Consider the following 18,510-nt stretch of genomic DNA (forward strand, 5'->3'; position numbering starts at 1 on the left):
TTGAGCTTGATGTCCCGTGACTATGGTCCCGAGCCCACAGGTCCAACTACTCTCTCCCTCTGGGTAGCTCTCTCCCTCTGGGTAGCTGGCTGTGGCCCAGAAGTGGCTACAATCTTCCCTCTCGTCAGCTCTACTATATACCTGGGACTTCTTACAGAATATGCCAATAAATTTATAGAAACATTGTCTGCCAACCTTATACATGGTTTTGGGCACACTCCCCCTTGCATAGACAAACCTAGTAGTTCAGCCTGCCCACCCATCTATCCACCCATACACCCATGTTTGCCTTCACTGACAACACAGCACTGTATGTGCAAAAGGGTTCATCTTTGTTGTCTGCACCTCCCATGCACCTCTCTGTGTCTTCCTTTTCCTCAATGCCACCATGTTGATCACTCATATTTGGTACATTGCCCTTCTCTTCACCCAAATCAATACTTGTCTCTACCTGTCTAACCCCTCCCACCTTGGTTACCAACAAAGAAAATTTCCTTCCACATATAAACCGTTGCTTGACTTTTACAGTAACGGACTAATACAATATTTGTCCTTCTGTGATTGACTTATTTCACTGAGCATAATTAAACCCTGCATTTATTTTAAAAAACAATTAATTCTTATTGCACAGACTTTGTTGGCTAAGTGAGGAGGCTTATGCAGATAGGGTCCTTGTCGAGGCGGACGACTGTACTGCATCTGACAGGCTAATCCTGTGAAGTTGGCCAGTGAAGCATTTTTCAATGAGCTGCATGAAGGGAGGACTCCATCTACCAGAAAAGCAGAGAGGACGAGTTCTGTCGGTTTGAGGTTCCAGATCCCCCCAGACCAAGAGCAGTGCCTTTGTCAGGGGTGGGGAAGAGTTTAAACATGTGCAGGTGGCCGCCCTGAGGAGTCGGGGCTCCAGGGGACCGTGAGAGCTCCGCTCAGCTCTCCTGACGGCTTCCACGTTGGCTTGGCTGGGTGACATGCAACCAGGAAAAGCTCCTGTCCATCCCTTTGTGGAACTCTGGGATGGTTTGGGCAACACCCCAGTGAGATGTCTCTCCCATACTGTATGACGGTACTACTTAAGTAATTGCTGAAAGACATGCTGTGATTGTGTATCATACTCACATCCGTTTTATCTAGATGTTTGATGGGTCTGTAAATCCACTTTGGGATTCGTCATAACGAACCTTTGACCCCAATGGCAGAGATCAGAAGAAACCACAAAGAGACTACTTGCACCCGCCAGATAGTTGCTGAAGCGTTTTCTGAGCGCCTGCCCCGTTGGCTTGCTCGGCACTCCGGCCAGTCCGGGGATGGGAGCTCCTCCTGCGGCTTCCCCTGGCTTTAGCCGCACAAGGCCGACACGTTAGCACCGTTCACCTCACCTGTCCACAGGGCCGTGTCCACACACTCCTGTTGTCCACAGTTCTCTGTACGATTTCTGGGCAAGGGGAAGGCCACGCAGAGGTGGTGTATATCAGTCCACGGTGATACGTGGGTCCATTTGTCTGTAAGCCTGGGCCCACGAGACCCACAGTACATGTGTCCTGCTTGGCTGTGCTGTGGGCTCCGGCAGGTCTCTGTGTAGACTGCACTGACGACAGCCAGCTCCGGGCCGTGCGTCCAGCTGCGTCCTGAGGCTGTGTGCCGGCTCCTGCCATGACTGGCTTCCCGGCAGACCGCTCGCCTGTACGTCTCGGTGCCTGTGCCGCTTGCCAGGCTGACCGCTCCTGCCCACTGAGCATGCCCAGCAGCTGCTGCCAGGCCTGTGAGGAATCCTAGCCTGCCCGCTCTGCGCTCCAGGGTGTCGCCAAGAGGATGTACTTGTAAGCCATGCAGGGAGGCATAAGGAGAGCAGAGGGGTCATGTGAAGTGACCCTCGGTCCTAGGTGTTGGAGCTCCAGACCCGTCTTGGTGGATGTGAGCACAGGCTTGCTAGATGAGGCCCTTTCTAGTTCTAGGACATCGTTGTATGGTTAAGAAAAAGGCTAGTGGAGACCAGTGAGGCCACTCGCTTTCAAGACTGCTTCAGTCCGAGGTGATGCTGTCTGTCGTCAAAGATGAGTAAACACGCACTTCCTGCCCTCTTCCTCCCCCTGGAGTTTTTTGTGGCACTTTTTTGGGGGTTGGGTTTGTAACACTTACCTTTAGTTCTGTGGCTGTAATGATCAGTGCCACAGTGTTACAGTTGAGAGGACTTGGCGCTCAGCCCTCAGCCTTCCTCACAGCCTCTCTGGGAAGTTTTACATTTTGATCTGTTATTGACTGATTAGATTTTATCACCGAGATGTTTAAGGAAGGGGCGGTCTCAATGCTGTGTTCCTTGAATTCTTACATGCCTGAGAGGGTTCGCTGAGTGGGACAGGTCTGGGTTGACTGTTTTCCTCAGGGCTTTGCAGGCGTTGTGCGTCACCATCACCGTCTTTGGAATTGACTATTGTACTAGTCCACTTTCCATGGTGTCCCCATTGACCTTTGCAGGCATCGTGCATCACTGTCTTTTGGCATTGAGTGTTGCACTAGCCCCCTTTCCATGGTGTCGCCTTTGATCATTTGGTTTGCGAGATATCATTATCAGGGTGCTCGTGGACGAATTCTTCGTGTCTGACTTGAGTCTTTAAAATTCATTCGCTAATTTGTTAAAGTCTGGTGAGAGTGACGTGCGATTTGAGGGGTGTGACCACTGTCACTGCATTGTCCACGTGGAGACTGTTGACGAGGTGTGCACTTTGTTGTAATTATTCTCAACACACACACAGCTCGCTGGCTCATTCAGAACCTTTCTTGAGTTGTTCTGTATCCTGGAATGTGTTGTATCCTCTTGGTCCACAGATTTAATTTCTTATTACCATTCTTTTTTTTTTTTTTTTAATTAGGATTTGGGTGAAGATTTACAGAGTAAATTCACTTTTCATACAGCAGTTCACATATACATTGTTAATTTCTTATTTAATGAAAGATTTTAATAACTAAGGGGCATATTCCTCTTTTATAAACCAAGCAACAAAACTCACTGCCCTTGAATTGGATCCGACTCATAGCAACCCCTCCTTGGGTTTCCGAGACAGTACCACTATAGAAGTAGATTGCCCAACCTTCCTTTCAAGGAGTGGCTGGTGGGTTTGAACCGCCAGCCTTCTGGTTAGCAGTCAAATGCCTTAGGCACTACACCACCAGAGCTCCCTCCTTTTTTATAGATGAATGAATTTGAGAGTCAGCTTTAGTAACTGGCCTGAGTGGTTGAATACACAGCTCATAAGTGGCAGAAGTGGGATTTGCATCCACATCTCGCTACTCTGAAGCCCGTGGCTTGCCACGGAGAGTGGGGCGACTGTCCCTTAGAGAGCTTACTGTCTAACTAGGGAGCCAAGACGCAACCCACCAAGCCTAGGAGAGCATGATACAGGACACCAGTTACCGAATGCAGTTGGGGATTTGAGAAGGCAGGTATCCATGGGACACGGTGGTGGTGACTGTCATTTTCAGAACACCTGTATTGAGCAGTGACACTGTGGGGCCACTGGGTCCTGCGACTTGCCAGCTAGACAGTGCTTCTGCCTTCAAGGAGCAGGTGAAGACGGTGAAGAGCCTTGTGGGGGAGGTTGGGCTTTGTGCCGAGTGGGTCGTTTTCAGCTCGCGGAGAGAAGTGAGGAGGTGTTTCCGGATCCAGAGAACACAGGCAAATGGACATGGTGGTACGGTGTCTGCATTAGTCTTCAGTTAGCTGCTTCCGATAGAAAGCCCTGAGCTAATGGTGACTGCAACAACGTAGGAATTTATTTCTCTTTCGTGATAAAGAAGTCAGGAAGCAGCCCACGCGGACGCTGCTGTGGGAGCTGCGACGTGGCAATTCTGTGGTCTTGATGGGGTCCAGGCCCCTTTCAGCTGACTGCCTGCCATTCCTAGGATGTGACCCGATTCTTAGGCTGCAGGCACTGCTGAAGCTCTGGGCCACTTGTGCCGGTCAGGACAGGACCCTGGAAGGAGATGGACGGACGCTAGGTGTTTGAGCACAGACAGGTGAATACAGGCATACCTCGTTTCGTTGCACTTCACACCGAGTGCATTCTTACAGGTGGAAAGTTTATGGCAACCCTGCGTCAAGAAGTCTGTTGGCGCCATTTTTCCGACAGTATGCGCTCACTTCGTGTGTCTGCCCCATTTTGGTCATTCTCACAGTATTTCAAACTTTTTCATCATACTTTTGCACACTTAATAGACTATAGTGTAGGGAGACATAACTTATGTGCACCAGGAAACCCAAAAATCTGTGTGACTCCCTTTATTGCAGTTTTCGCTTCCTTGCGGTGGTCTGAAGCCGAGCCTGCGATGCCTACGAGGCAGCCTGTGTGGGGATTGGTTCACAGGCGTCAGGGAACTGGTGGAAGGACACCCAGGCGTGGAGGATGCAGAGTGCAGCCCCACTGGAGGGGTTGGGCAGTGAAAGGCAGAGATGGGGGTTCTCAGGGCTGCGACTCCGACCTCTGAGGGCGCACAGGGCCCCGCGTGGTTGTCACTAGCTTCTTGGGTGGGAGCCATGATCCCTCTGGAGGCGGGGCTGCACTGCCAAACGGCCTGGACCAGCGGCTGCTGCGGGCTGCGATGGTGCCATTGCAGTAGGCTGACACGGTCTTAGGGAGCATGAAGGGGTCTGCCCCCTGCCTGCTGCCAGCCTCCCTCAGTGCCCCCGAAGGGCGTCAGGGACAGAGCCGACACGCAGGGTGTGCAGCCGAGAGACAAGAGCTTTATCAGCACCAGCCATGTGTGCGCCTCGTTCCCGGCACGGCATGGCGCGGGGGAGACCGCGGAGCGCTGGGGACAGCCAGCCTTGGGTGATAGCCCAGGGGTCACAGCAGCTCTCGCTGGCACGGGCGCGTGGGCTGTGCAGGCAGCGGGCGTGTGCCAGCTCCGTGCTGGCGGTGCCGCCGGGATGTAGCCAGGCTTCTCACTGGGGAAGGGGGAGCCTGCCAGCCACGGGAGTAGAACCGAGACGTGATGAGCCCAGTTCACAGGGCTGGACCTGCGCCTCCGCGGTCTGCCGTGTCAGGCTGGAAGGTGGTGGTTCTGTTGGCTGGTGACCATCTCTCACCGGTCCGTGCGTGCGGCCACGCGGCAGGCAGTCCTGCGGTGGTCGGGCTCCAGCCGGCGTTGATGGGTGGCCGCAGGCAGATGCTCAGACAAGGAGCCGGGTGGGGCAGTAGTTAAGTGCTTGGCTGTTCGCCGAAAGGTGGGTGCTTTGAACCCACTCGTCCCTCTGTGGGAGAAGACACCTGGTGCGGGTTACAGCCAGGAAGGCCCCGGCGGCGGCTCTGCTCCGTCAGGGGGGCCAGGAGCCGGAACTGGCCCCAGGGCCGCAGCGGTAGCCTCCGAGCCCGGCCTGTGACTGGTTTCCAGTTCTGTGTCTGCTTTCTCCATGTGCCAGATCTCTGTGTACTTGGGATTTGGGTGAAGGTTTTCCGTGTAGCAGTCGGCATGCGTGTGCTTGGTGGCGCGGATGGCGGTCCCCAGGTGTAACAGCTCCCCGCTTGCTGCCCTGGTTACGGTGGCCCTTCCTCGCCTCTCCTGTCCCTTGCTGCCCTCTGAGCTATATCCCTGGGCAGAGTGCGCTTTGGAGCTCGGAGAAGCGACACCTCCCTGGTGTCACTGTTCACTGGCCTCCGTTTGGCTGCAGGTTGAGCCGCGGCTGTGAGTTCAGTTCCAGGCCTGAAGGGGGTTCGGTGGGCTCCTTTCTTGTCCTGGGGAGCCGCAGTTGAAGGTTTAGGCTGAATCAGTGAACGTTCCGGGCTTTAGGAACAGGCCGTCAGTTCCCGTTGGTTGGAAGCCACCCTGCAAGCGGGAGGCGGGAAGGGGAAGGTTCAGCACCACCCGGAGTTTCGCCTGTCATTACGGAGTGACGCTGGGGACTTGGGGTTCTAGAAGATGGGCGGGGTGCGGCGGTTCTGGTCTCTGCTCGGGGCGTTCCTGGCGACCCCCAGTGGCCCGCGGCGGTAGGCGAGCAGCTCCAATCTGCACAGAACGGGTATCTCCCGGCTTTTCACGGGTCGCGCGGCGTTGATCTGAAAACTCGGAGCAGAACCATTTATGGCCCAAGTCTTCGCAGAGACCAAACCAAGGCTGAGATGGCAACAGGCGTGGGTGGCCCGACTCCCCGGGGACAGTGCCGGCGCTCACTCCCAGCACGGAGACACACTCACTGCCCTCTTGCTTGTGACAGAGGCGGCCTCAGCAACATGCTGTTCCAGTGCTCCTTGCCCGACACCACGGAGGCCGTGGCCGACGAGCCCCGGAAGGTGCTGCTTCGCCTCTACGGCGCCATCCTGCAGATGGTGAGTCCAGATGGGGGCGGGGCGGGGCCAGGGCGGGCCGGGGCGGGGCCTTGTGCCACTCAGGACCCCTTCCCTGAGGGGTGGGGGTCAGGGCGGAGGTTTTAAGTACTTAACTGGCATCGATAAAATATCAAATACGTTGCCGTTATTTGAGTCAAGCGGCACCGCTTGGCTTATTGTTTGCATTCTAAGTCCATCCCTGTTTCCACTTATGTATTAATTAGTCCGTTAGTACAAGTGTCCCCAGGTTGGTATCCAGACACGAGGTAGTGTTGGTTGACTCTTTAGTAGCCCCTTTTTCCCGTAAATTTTACTGATTCTGTTGAGAGTACCCCGCTCCCCCGTGCAGTTCCTCCACCAGCAGGTCAATTGCACCGATGCCATCCCTCTAGTTGGGCCACCACTGCCACCCTCCTTTCTAAGTTGTTCCACCCTCATTAACGGCAGGCACAGTCCCCTAAGGCTCCCATCTAATATTTCCAGTTGCTGTTGTCAGTTTGATTCCGTGTAGATAGTTCTTAATTAAATGAGCATAATACTCAAAGCGGGAGCTCTGGTAGCATAGTGCCTAAGGCACTTGACTGCTAACCAGAAGGCTAACGGTTCAAACCCACTAGCCACTCCTCGGAAGGAAGATGGGGCAATCTACTTCTGTAGTGATACTGCTTTGGAAACCCAAGGAGGGGTTGCTATGAGTCGGGTCTGACTCGACAGCACATAACAACAACAATACTCAAAGCAGACTTTTTTTTTTTAAACTAATTAAGCTAAACTGTTGTTTGATTTTAAGAAGATTTTAGGGGTACTTTTGATTTAAGATTTAAAGATTATCTTAGGGCAATAGTTTCAGGGCTTCATCCACCCTCCATGGCTCTCGAAAGTCTAGCGTCCAGAGAGTTTGCAGTTCTGTTCTACAGGCCCCCTCTTTTGATCAGGTTTCTTCTGTAAATCTTGAGTTGCTCCTGAAGATGCTTGAATTTCCTAAAGCATGCTGAAATGTTCAGCTCAGGCCTAGATTGGGAAAGTTGTGATGTGGGGAAGATACTGTTTGTACGGCGTCAGCCACACAATCTTAGAGGCCAGCGTTAGTGGAGGAAGTGCGTGCTCACTGGAGCACAGTTTGTTTGTCTCCCTTTGAGATTGCTTCAAAACCTTGAGTTTGTTAGTCATAATCTTTTAGAATTTTTATATTACTTAAATAATCTACAAATCTAGTTTACAGTTAATTAAAGTGTTATATGAATTGTCTAACCAAATCAATTACAGAATGCCCTAAGGAACCAATTTCTGACTGTTTATGCCATGAATTTGCCATTTCATTGACCACATGTAGAAATATTTGTTCAGCACTTTCGTGGTAGAACTTTGATAGGCATTTTGGTCTTCTTTAGAAGGGCCCCTTTTTGTCTTCATAAAATAGAGCAGAATGGTTTTCTGACTTGATTTTTTGAGCGAATCGTCTATTTCAGTTCAATCCAAAAAGCAGGCCATGTCCACCTCTGTGGTCCTGGATTGTAGGTTTAAAATACAGTAAAGTCTGCATTTGAAATCTGGACGTTAATTCACTTGAAAACTGTGATGTGAATGAGCCCTTTCATTGTCCAGCTTTTCCTGGACTGTGCCAGGCTGTAACAGTGGCTGTGCTGGGACCATGGTGGACACCATTTAGCGTGTTTAGAGGCCCTCTGTTAGTGGGCCATACAGCTGATGTACAGCCAGGGCCACTGTTGGAAGCCACTCACCCATGCAGACCCTGAGGGACGCACAGGCAGAGAGGGCACTCGGGCTCAGCTTCTCACGTGATCAGGTTGCCGCGTCGAGGCGCAGCATCGGAGCACTCGCTTATGCCGGCTCCTGCTTCCGTCTCTGGAGCCAGTTTCCTTGGAGGACCGTTTACATTCCATAAGAAGAACCTTCCATTTCTGCCGTTTGTTTCACGTGCTTTTGCATTTTGCCCTTAAGCCCACACTTCAAACACTGTGATAATCCACTAAGTTGCATGTGATGGAAGAGTATTGTTTATAGCAGATTTACGAAACTGTAATTTGTGTGTGCAACTTCAGCAGGAGCTTTTTAAACATGCGGACTTTCGTCTTCTAGACTCAACCTGGAATCGGGTCCTGCCCTCCAGGGTGGCACTGCCCAGAACTGTCTGCGGGACGGCAGCCTCCCATGTCTGTGACGCCTAGTACAGGTCACCAGGCACAGGTGGCTGGTGGCCCTGAGGAACGGAATTTGAAAGCGTATCTCCTCTTAGTGCATTTAAATTTGCAGGTAACAAGTGACTATCAGATTGTGCTGTGTCACGTGTGAGGCACTTGATAAAAGCTGCCACTGTGCAGCCTGGCACTCGGCAGTCAGGTTCCCTAACGAAGAGTCACTGAGTCTGACGGCTGTATCCTTTCATCCTTTTGACAGGGCAGCAGCCTGGAAGTATTCCCTTACAGTCACCAGGCAATAGAAACGCCTGGAAATAGAAACCGTCTGTATCCCTGTTCATTAAAACAAATTTAAAAGAATTGAGTAACTCAGAAAAATAAATCAAACAGTTGAAGCTGCTTAAGCTGGAAGGCATTCTTAGCAAATGATCAGAAACAGTATGTTTAACATACAAGTTGGATTTTTGGGAGGGGCCACCCTGCATTTTGCTTCTCAGTTGTTTTTACCGGGCAAATGTTAAATCCGTTCCCGCTCCTGGTGCCACATCCACTGATGAGGGTGGAGACGGGGCTGGTTGGACGCACGGGCTGCTTGGAGGAGAGCCGTCGTTCCCGAAGGGGATAACACGCAGGCGCCCCCCAGTCTCTTGGCTGACATCACGGACTTTCCCTTTTTATCGGGGAAGCTGCTGCTTCACTTCTTCATAGGTGGGAACCTGTCCTCTCAATGTCACTGCTCAGTGGGAGGGTCCCTTAGGTCAAGTACATGTTTGTTTTTCTTTGGTAAGAATTTTGAACCTAATAAAACTAGGGCACCTATAGCCTCAACTTTAAATATTTTTGGTTCCCAAGTTCTGCGAGGCTTAGGAGAGGCACTGGCTGCCATTGGAAGTTGAGTTTGATGGCTGCTGTGGACTGGGGGTCCATGAATACCCGACCGCCTGCACAGGGGCTTCTGGAAACACGTCTGGTGAGAGAGAAGGAAGGAGTGGGAACATCGAGGTGCTTTGAGTGTTGGCCGGCCGGCTCCCTGTGCCGCAGAAGCAGAGTTGTCACAGCGCCATGCCAGGAAGCTTACTGGCATCGAGTGTTCCTTCACAAGTCTCCATGGGGCCGGATTGTCTGGTCTTATTTTTTTCACTGGGGCACGCATTCCTGGTTTCTCATCAGCTCATTGGAATGAATCTGGCCTATGCCGTGAGGAAAGGTATTTATAGTCTACAGGTGAAGCTCTTGTACCCCTTGACAAGAGAAATTGCCAGAATTGGTAGGAAATTGTCAGAATGGGCACCGGTAGGAGAGATGGCTGGCACTATGGAGCCCCAGTGAGGAATTCCGTGACTTGATAGGTGGACGGGTTTATTAACTACTGCACACCTTGCCCTTTCTGCTTTGCTGCTGCCTGGTGGGGAGGCACACACCTCTGTGCACACGCGTGTGTGTTCCCTGGGAGGTGTATGTGAGTGCCGACATGACTGCTGTCCCCCAGGTCAGCTGAGCAGCTGCAGGGTGGCATCCCTTACACTGGGTCAGAGTTTGCTGCTCCTGCGAACGGCGTTAACTGAAGACTGAGTGCAGTGCTGGGTCTCCGTATCTTCTCAGAAGAGCTCCTGAGTGTGCTTAACTATGTGACACACGGCGTCAGTCTCATCTGAGGTCCCTTCCACCCTTTCCCCCTGGCTTTGAACCTTTGAACGTTTTGCCTTGGTGAGCATTAAGTAGTAAGTATAAATCTTCCCCCGGTGCTTTGATCACCAATGATTGACAGGTGGCTGCTCTGAAGGGACAGACGTGGCTCAGCCTTCTCATTTTCCGTGTCCTGGTGTTGGCGAGGCATCTCCCATGCTTTGTTTCCACGGTGGCAGTGAGACGAGGCTCTGGGCCCAGCTCACTCAGGGTTAGGTGACAGGAAGCCAAGTACTGAGCCTCTCACCGGGCTAAGGGTCAGTCCCTCAAACCTCTGTCCTTCCAGCCCTCACTGTATATAAGATGAGACGTGAGCAGACTTCCGAGCTGTACCCCAGAGGCTTTTTGAGGATTTGTGTTAATTTAGGGGGCTTATGAGAAGCCTGTGTTTGACAAGGGCAGGAATGAGTCCTGAAATAGAGTAAGACAGGACAGATCCAGTTAGGGAACAGCTGTGTGACACTATTTGCAAGAAATGATCACACATGCAAACCGCTCAGGTCTTACGTGTCGGTGCAATTTACCGTCTATTTCACACAGATTGGCTTTAGTTTTTAATAAGAAGGAGGTTATGCCGTGAGCCACATGCATGATGACAAGCTCAGCTGTTAACACCCCCTGACCCAGCTAGGGCAGCTTAATGCAGGTTTGGAGGAGTCATCGGGGAGCCCTTGCCGTCGTGGGGAGAGACAATTGCAACTGTCAGATGAGCCATAAACGTAACTTGCCTTTTTCCTCTCTCATACTGGGAAGGAGCATGCCCTGTACGGTGCCCCGTAGCAGCCTTTTCTGAGAAGCGAGTTCAGTGGGCTTCTTTATCGTGAACTGTGGAAGACACGCATGTCAGTACGTATTTTTCCTTCAGTGTGACCTGTGCCAGTCAGCCGAAGTCCCCGAGGATGGGTTTGTCCGTCTGTCTGAACAGTGGCTGTGTGTTAAGCCAAGTCTTCTGTGCATGAAGGCAGACGTTTGGCCTCACAGGCACGAGTGCTCACAACACGCATCCAAGCTCTCTCTGAGTGTGGTCTGGAAAAACGTGTCTTTTTTTTTAAAGTACTAGAAGGCTAACGTGAATGCTTGTTTGAGTACTAACCATCATAAAATGTAAGGCATGAAGGCACAACGCAGATACACGTTAGTCACACAGAAGAGTAAAGCCGGGGACCCTGTCCCCTTTGAAAGTGGACAACAAAATGACAGCCTCCCCGCTCTCTTAGCTGCAGTTTAATTAAACCACAGTGGAGTGTGGAGCTGCCCATAGATTGGCTACTAGGAACCTATTGGCTACTGAAGAAGTAAGTGATGCTTGCACCGTTTTCCTGGGAGAGGAGTCATCCCTGCTGTGGAGAGGCGGTGTGGCGGCCCTCCGTGGGGACCCCAACTCTGCCACTGAGTCCAGCAGTCCCCAGTTACGACGGTCCAACTTAGGGACAACTCATGCCTGCCCTTCACTGTTAAATCAGTTTGCTCTCACGCTGAGATGGTTGAACCAACCCCTACTCCCGACAAATCCTTCATCCCACTCCCCCGGGCTTGCTGCACGTGCAGCTTTGAAGTCGCGGAGAAGGCCTCCAGCCTGTTCTTGCCCCGAAGGGAGGCCCAAGGAGAACCGAACCCTACGCACTGCCCCGACCTCCCTGCAGATTCGACTGGAAGACACGGTTGAGAATGGACCTCGTTTGTAACCTGGGGATGGCTCTTACTGTGAAGAATAATTTTTTTTCTCAACTGGTATTAGGGTTGTTACAAGTTTAACTTGTTTTGTTTATTCCGCTTTTACAAAATTCTTTTTCTGTCCCCTGCACTTTGAGTATGGTGAAATTGTGCCTCTTTTGAGTAGGCACATGTTCCCTTTCAGGCGTGAGTGACACTTTGCCTAGGGCTGCCCGTTCCCCGCTCGGTCTGACCTGCTATCTCTCTAGCAAATACTCTCCAAAGACAGCTGTCGGCGGCTGCCCGTAGGCCTTCCGTGCCTGCCTTGGTGCCTTCTGATGGTAACTAAACCAACCCCACACGACTGTCTCGTTGTGATATATTCAGAGTGTCTCTGTCTCGTGGTGTTCAGTGTTTGGGCTCAAGCATGAAGCCAACCCAGACGTCTGGTCCCCGGACGGTGGCTGGACGCCCAGCTGCTCTGGGAGGAATGTGTCTGTGTCGGGGGCGTGAGGGCACCGGGTGATGGATGTGCATGTGTTCTCTGCTGCAGGCTGCCCATGCGATCGTGCCTGGAGCACTGGTTGCCCGGTGACAGACACGATTCACGGTACAGTATGAGCCCTCCGAAGGTGGCGCCTTCTCTACGGCTTTCGTTTCTCTCTTTAGTTCTTGGTTTCCAGAAACGCTTTTCAAAGAGAAAGTTGTAATGCGTGTTAAGTAGCACCAGCTACAGTTTGTGTGTTGTGCTTAAAAAGAGGCACTACTGTGATTAAGATGCCAGGGTGTTAAGTGTTGAAAATACTGCCCCTTTTTGGGGTTTTGTGTTATTTTTTGTCCAAGGCAAGTCAGACCCCTTCCTTCTGTTTCCTCAGTAGAAAATGACAGGCACGTAGTCATGTGAGGAATGTACGGGCCTCCCCTGGAGAATTCGCTGGGATAGGCACCTCTTCCTTCACCTCACTTTCAGACTTACAGAAATGCCAGGTGGACAGATAGATAGACAGGCAGACAGCCACATTGGTCAGTTCAAAACAAACTTTCTACTTTGTCCTGGTCAAATAGTGGCCTTTTCTGAGCCTCCACTGGGTGCCAGATGCCTTTCAGAAGTTCACCCGTGACGATCTGATAGTCACGTAGCCGGGCTGGAGAAGTGACAGTGTTGCTTGCAGGTCAGCCCTTGGGGCTCCTCTGCCCCAGACAGGTCAGCCCTGGATGTCTCGGGCCTCCTGCCTTAGCCGCTTGCCTGGGGTGTGACCTTCGTTCCGAGAAGTCCTGACCTGGGGCTTGTAGCCCGGGCCCCACTCACCTCCCTGTGCTCATGTCCTTAACCGGCTTCTGTGCCAGTTTACTGACATCCAGCAGAGCAGCCCATTTTTTAAGTTCAGAAGGGCCCAATTATTTTACATTGGTCTGGGGATGACTGGTAGTCTAGAGATAGCCGTGCTCAAATGTTGGCAATCACGTGTCTGTTTAAACACTTGCCGTTCACATAAACTAGGCTTCCAGTCATCACATTGCAGTCTAGTATTCTGATGTTCTGTGACATCAGAGAACACTTGAGACATCACAAACGTAGTGCACGTGTGGTGTCTCCATTCTTCTCACAGCAGTCAGGGAAGAGGAGGAAGAGTCACACCGCCACACGTTAATGACCTGTGACTTCCGTGGGGTCGTGACTGTCACGCTTTTTCCTGCCCAGTTCACCTCAACACATAGAACATAGCCCCGTCCTTAACAGCGACCAGCAGGCCACGAGCATGTTCCATGTTGAAAATCTTCGCTCTCCTGGGAGTTGAGAGCAGTCAGATGAAGAAGGTGGCTTGTCGGCGTCTTCACAGCTTCAGGCTCCCGTCACTCCAGAAGAGTAACATTTGAAAGCTTGTACTGCATGTACTTACTCTGAAAAGGGCCGTGTACTCGGAAGCCTGCTGGCAAGTGTGCAGGTCTGTGAAGTACAAGTTGGTGGAGTAAAAAGCACAGGCGCCCCCACCCCATCTTCCTTCCTAGCTGATAGAAGTTTGATTCTTAGAAGCTTAGGTTTTTAACTTAAAAGTTCTTGGCCAGTCAGATATCAACCAACTTCAAAAATCTCTAACTTTAGAAATAAAAGTTAGACGATGTACCCTGACGTGCTGCTATCACTCACTGTTCTGGTTACCTCTGTGCTGCTCTAACAGAAAATACCACAAATGGGATGCTTGAACAAACAGGAGTTTATTCTCTTACCGTCTTGGAGGCTTTAAGTCCAAGTTCAAAGTGCCAGGCTCTAGGGGCTGGGTGAAAGCCCCCAGCCTTGGACTTCAGCTCTGCCTCCAGCTCCCAGCCCACTGAAGCTGGGGGCTTCTCTTCATTCAGACAGCTGCTGGCTGCTGAGACTGACAAGCCCAAGGTCGACAGGTACAAAGACAGAGTCCCAGTGTTACCAAACCACACAGTAGGTCATTGATTCAAGTCCATTAAAAGTCCTAAGATCGGCAGAGTATGGCAGGCTGCTGAACAACGACACAGCTACATGTAGGGTTCCAGCGTGCCATAAGCTTGACACCGTTCCCAAAGCTGCTGCTTACGTATGGGAAGCAGACCACATCCCTCAGCTGCTTGTGGTAGATCCCACCATGGAGTTGATTGCCAGTCTCATCATGGGGAATAACTACCTCCAGCTGCCCAGCCACTCAAGCAGGCCCAGCCAAGGTGACACACAGTGTTAACTGCCACATCTATTTCATTCCCTGCATCTCAGGCTGAAGGACATCTGACTCTTACTGATGGAATCTCTTGAAAAGCAAGCCAGAAATAGGAGGGAAGGAGACGAGGAGAGGAGGAGGGAGGTGCCAAAGCAGGACCTTTGCAGTCGGTGCTGGCGGCTTTGGGCTAAGAGCTCTACAGCGTGTCATTGACCCACCTGGAGCGCCCGATCCGTGATTTCTGGTATCTGTGAGTCGGGCAGCTTCTGGTCCTTGTTTAATGCATTCTGATTGCTTGGGTCTTGAAATTTTAATGCCTCTTTTCACACTTTTTTTATTATTGGAATTTGAGGCATGGACATAACTGGGCAAAAGAGAAATGACCCCAGAGGCCTTCACTTTCGCCTCAAGGCCAGACTTCTATCAAGTCTTTCCCTCAGCCACTCTACCCTGGGGTGATTTTGAAGCAAATTCCAAGGATTGTAAGGCACTCTGTGGCACAATGGTTAAGGCATGTGGCTGCCAACCAGAAGGTCAGCAGTTCAAACCACCAGCCACTCCACAGGAGAAAGATGAGCATTATTTGAAGCAAATCCCAGAGATTGTATGATTTCTGCCATAAATAGTTCAGCTTGTGTGTGAGGTGATTTTTCAGACATGTCTATGATAATTCATGTTCATGTCAAAAAATTAATAATACTAAACATCTAGTGTTCAGGGTTCCAATGAATGTCAAGAACTTTCTAGTTTGATATTAGAACTTACGAAAGGTGATTTTCATTATCTGGCAAAGTTAGTTGGAGAGAAATTTGAAGTCACACTGTACATTTGTACCATAAGTCAGAGTGTCTGCTTCAAATAAACGTGGCTCTGCAGGAAAATTCCACAGATTCCAAAATGCACTTTAGTTCCTGTCGTGCCGGACAGAAACGTTCCCTGACCTCCCTTTGGGCAGTGAGTCTGCCTCCTGCCGGCCCGCTCCTTGAGGATGTCCGTCCTTGAGGATGTCCGTCTGCTCCGGCGCTTCCTGCTCCCGCTCGTCTCCTTGCCAGGCGTCAGGGACCTGCGCATTCTGTGCTGAGGAAACAGAACAGAGGGTGGCTGTCACAGGAGTCCAGCTTCCTTGAGGACGGTGCTCTGACCAAACGAGTGCGCGTTCGTTGGGTGGGCGGCACTGGCTTCAGTGCAGGTCTAGTGCGTTAAGGGACGGCCTCGGGCCCCAGCAGCTGTGACTTTGGCTGAAATGACTTGCTTTCGAGAGCACTGTTAGGTGGGGAGAAGGACTTCTGTTGGCTAAGGAACTCGCTAACTGTATCTCCCTAAGAAGATACCGTTATACAGGTCAAATCCCGTTACAACTCACTGGGGTCGACTACCCACGTTCCTTGTTTCCTTTCCCTACAGTGTAGGAATATATTAATATACAGCAAATGGGAGAGCGATGTTTTTCACTTTCTAGGGGAAGCATGAGGACATGATGCTTTGGCATACGGGGCACTGTGGTCCCAGTGCTGTGTTCTAACGAACACCCTGCTAGTTTTCCTAGGCCTGGGATCATGGACAGCAAGGCCCCAAACAGGTCGGCTGTCCCACCCTGTGCTGCCCCTTGGGCCTGGTGGCCCTCTGCTTCCAAACGAGGAAGTTCATTTCTCCATCAGTCCAAACGGGTGCTAACTGTCAGGGTTTGCTTGGTGCTTTGGGGAAGACCAGCCATAAGTAAAAGATGGCTCCCCTGTTTGTTAGGAACCTAGAGACAGCCAGCCAGCCAGCCAACAGCCAGAGTACAGGTCTCAGGTAACAGCGTAATCATGACACTGGTTTGGAGTTACCGCAGGAAAGCTCTCACGACACCTGGTCACGCCTCCCGAGGGGCACATCACAGCCTCCCTTAAGCCATCAGCAGAGGCTAAATGTGTCTTTGTAATATTTTGATTTTTGTAGCTTTCATTGTAACAGGATTTGACCTGTAACATTTTCCATCATAGAAACAGATTACACAACTGAAAATCTGTCCCCATTTGTATTGTCTGTACTTTGTACAAAATGTACGTGACTGGATATTGAAGTTAACTGCGTGTATATAAATGCAAGCCTGGATAGCCTTTTGCAGACAGCTTCATGAACATGGATGCTTAACTTGTTTGCTTTCATATTGAGCAAGGTAGAACATGCGTTCACACCAGCCACACGTACGTCTGGCGTGTCCCTTCAGTGTGTGCTGGATGGAGTGGGTGCTCTAGGACGCTAGGATGTTGGAATGGCGCTAGAGTAGCTGGTGTTGCTTAACGTGGCATTTTTTCCCTGTCCACACTGTCTCCTCTAGGCACAGGTACTTTTGATAAAGCTGTGGAATGGAAAGGTATGTTTTTTTTTTTAATGGGATGTTCAAGAATTTATTACCATACAGTTTTTTAGGACACGTCCTCTATGGGCTTCCCGCTGGGTCTGGCTTAAGCAGACAGTGCAATTGTCATGGCACCTGATCGTAGAGGCAGCATGGCGTATGCCGTCTTGACCTGATACGTTTCTAACTTGACTCCCCCCGCCCCACCTCCTTATCTTTAATGGTAGCGTGAAGGTTTTTAAAGCCTGTGGGAGTGGGGAGAGTGTTTAAAGCACCACCTGTGCCACCAGGAATGTACCCAGGAGTCACTTACAGTCCTTTAATGATTCAGTATGTTGTCCCTGCTGGAGTCCTGGGCACCAACAATGTACAATTCCATTGAGGAAAGTGAGGCCAAAGTATTCCTTAGTGGATCAATTTGTAAAATACATTTAGGGATTGTCGTTAAATTGACACGATCCCCTTATTGGCAAGGGGAAATTTCCGATTGAGCTAAGAACTGGCTGAGCTAGAAGAGCTGTGGTCTATGCAAGTGGCTGGTTTGGTCCAGGGAGTGTCTACACAGACCCTGAGCAAGGTGTCCTTCCTGCCCAGCCGAGTCCTGGGCTGACCACGGCTCTCCACAGGTGTGTTTGCACGCCCTGCTCTTGTAGACAGCTAGACAGCCAGCCTCCTGGGATGGTGTTGACTTAAGAGAACCATGTACCTAAATTGCCGGCCCAGCCAGCTTGCCCATCTCTCTTTCAAAAGCCTAATTGCAAGAGTGTACTCAATTGGCTTTCCCCTGACAATGAAATTGTGAAAGGGCATATGGGGATGACTTTGGAAACTAGAGGCTACCCTCAGTGGCACATCCCTTTTCCTAAGGCAGTGAGCCGTCTCTAGGGCATTAGTCCCAGTGCTGGAGACCAGTGGTATGTTTCAGACTCCTGCTGCTCATGCCAGTGGGCTGACCAGCTTGTCCTCCATTGAAGTCCCGGGATGCTTGCAAAGCCATTACCTGCGTAGGGCCCATCTCACCGGAGTGTCTGCTTGTTCTCATTCCTAGAGGTCCTGTGACAAAGAGGGATCCGAACACGCTCAGAAGGAAGATGAATTCCAGGTAAGTAACAGTGTCCGTTCTGCCTCTGTCTGCCAGCGGAGCTTGGCTGTCCCTGTGGCTGTATCTCGTACCTGCCTTGGAAAGCCCTCTGCTGTCTTAGGGGAAGGGTTCTTGGTAGATTGGGAGGGACCTCAGCAAGGGGGAGAGAGAGCCAGGGGTCATCCTGACTTCTCCTGAGAGTGGTGACGGTGGATGTTAGTAACTTCATGGCAGTCCAGACCCCAGTTGGGGAATAGAGACGGTGGATGTTTAGTGACTTCATGGCAGTCCAGACCCCAGTTGGGGGCTGAGAGATGGGCACGTATGTGATGTTGGTGGGTGGTATCCTGAGGGCTGGTGCTGCTGACTGTGCCTCATTCCCGTGGCCCATGAGGACATGGGGTGCTATCCAGCTGTGTGAATAGCCACTCGCTCCCACTGAGGAGGCAGCAGTGTCTCTCCTGGCTGTGATGGCCCTGCCGGAAGGGCTTCTTCCTGACTGAGGCTGTAGCTAAAACAAGCCCAGGCTCTGAAATGTACCTCTTGGGAAGGGCTTGGGTCTGAGAGCCCCTCTGTGGGGCCC

The 18,510-nt window shown here is 51.3% G+C and overlaps 1 protein-coding gene across 1 annotated transcript in view; it reads left to right on the forward strand.

The window, feature by feature from the left end:
- The window catches only part of CHKA (choline kinase alpha), a 60,221-nt gene that overhangs the window by 17,006 nt on the left and 24,705 nt on the right, over positions 1-18,510 (forward strand). Inside the window, exons 2-4 of the mRNA XM_042781533.1 lie at positions 6,206-6,317; positions 16,832-16,861; positions 17,895-17,948. Of these exons, the coding sequence (XP_042637467.1) occupies positions 6,206-6,317; positions 16,832-16,861; positions 17,895-17,948 (196 nt within the window). The remainder of the gene's footprint in view (positions 1-6,205; positions 6,318-16,831; positions 16,862-17,894; positions 17,949-18,510) is intronic.

The sequence above is a fragment of the Orycteropus afer genome, unplaced genomic scaffold (assembly GCF_000298275.1).
Source record: "Orycteropus afer afer isolate SDZICR_OR568_19922 unplaced genomic scaffold, OryAfe1.0 scaffold00130, whole genome shotgun sequence".
NCBI classification, from domain to species: Eukaryota; Metazoa; Chordata; class Mammalia; order Tubulidentata; family Orycteropodidae; genus Orycteropus; species Orycteropus afer.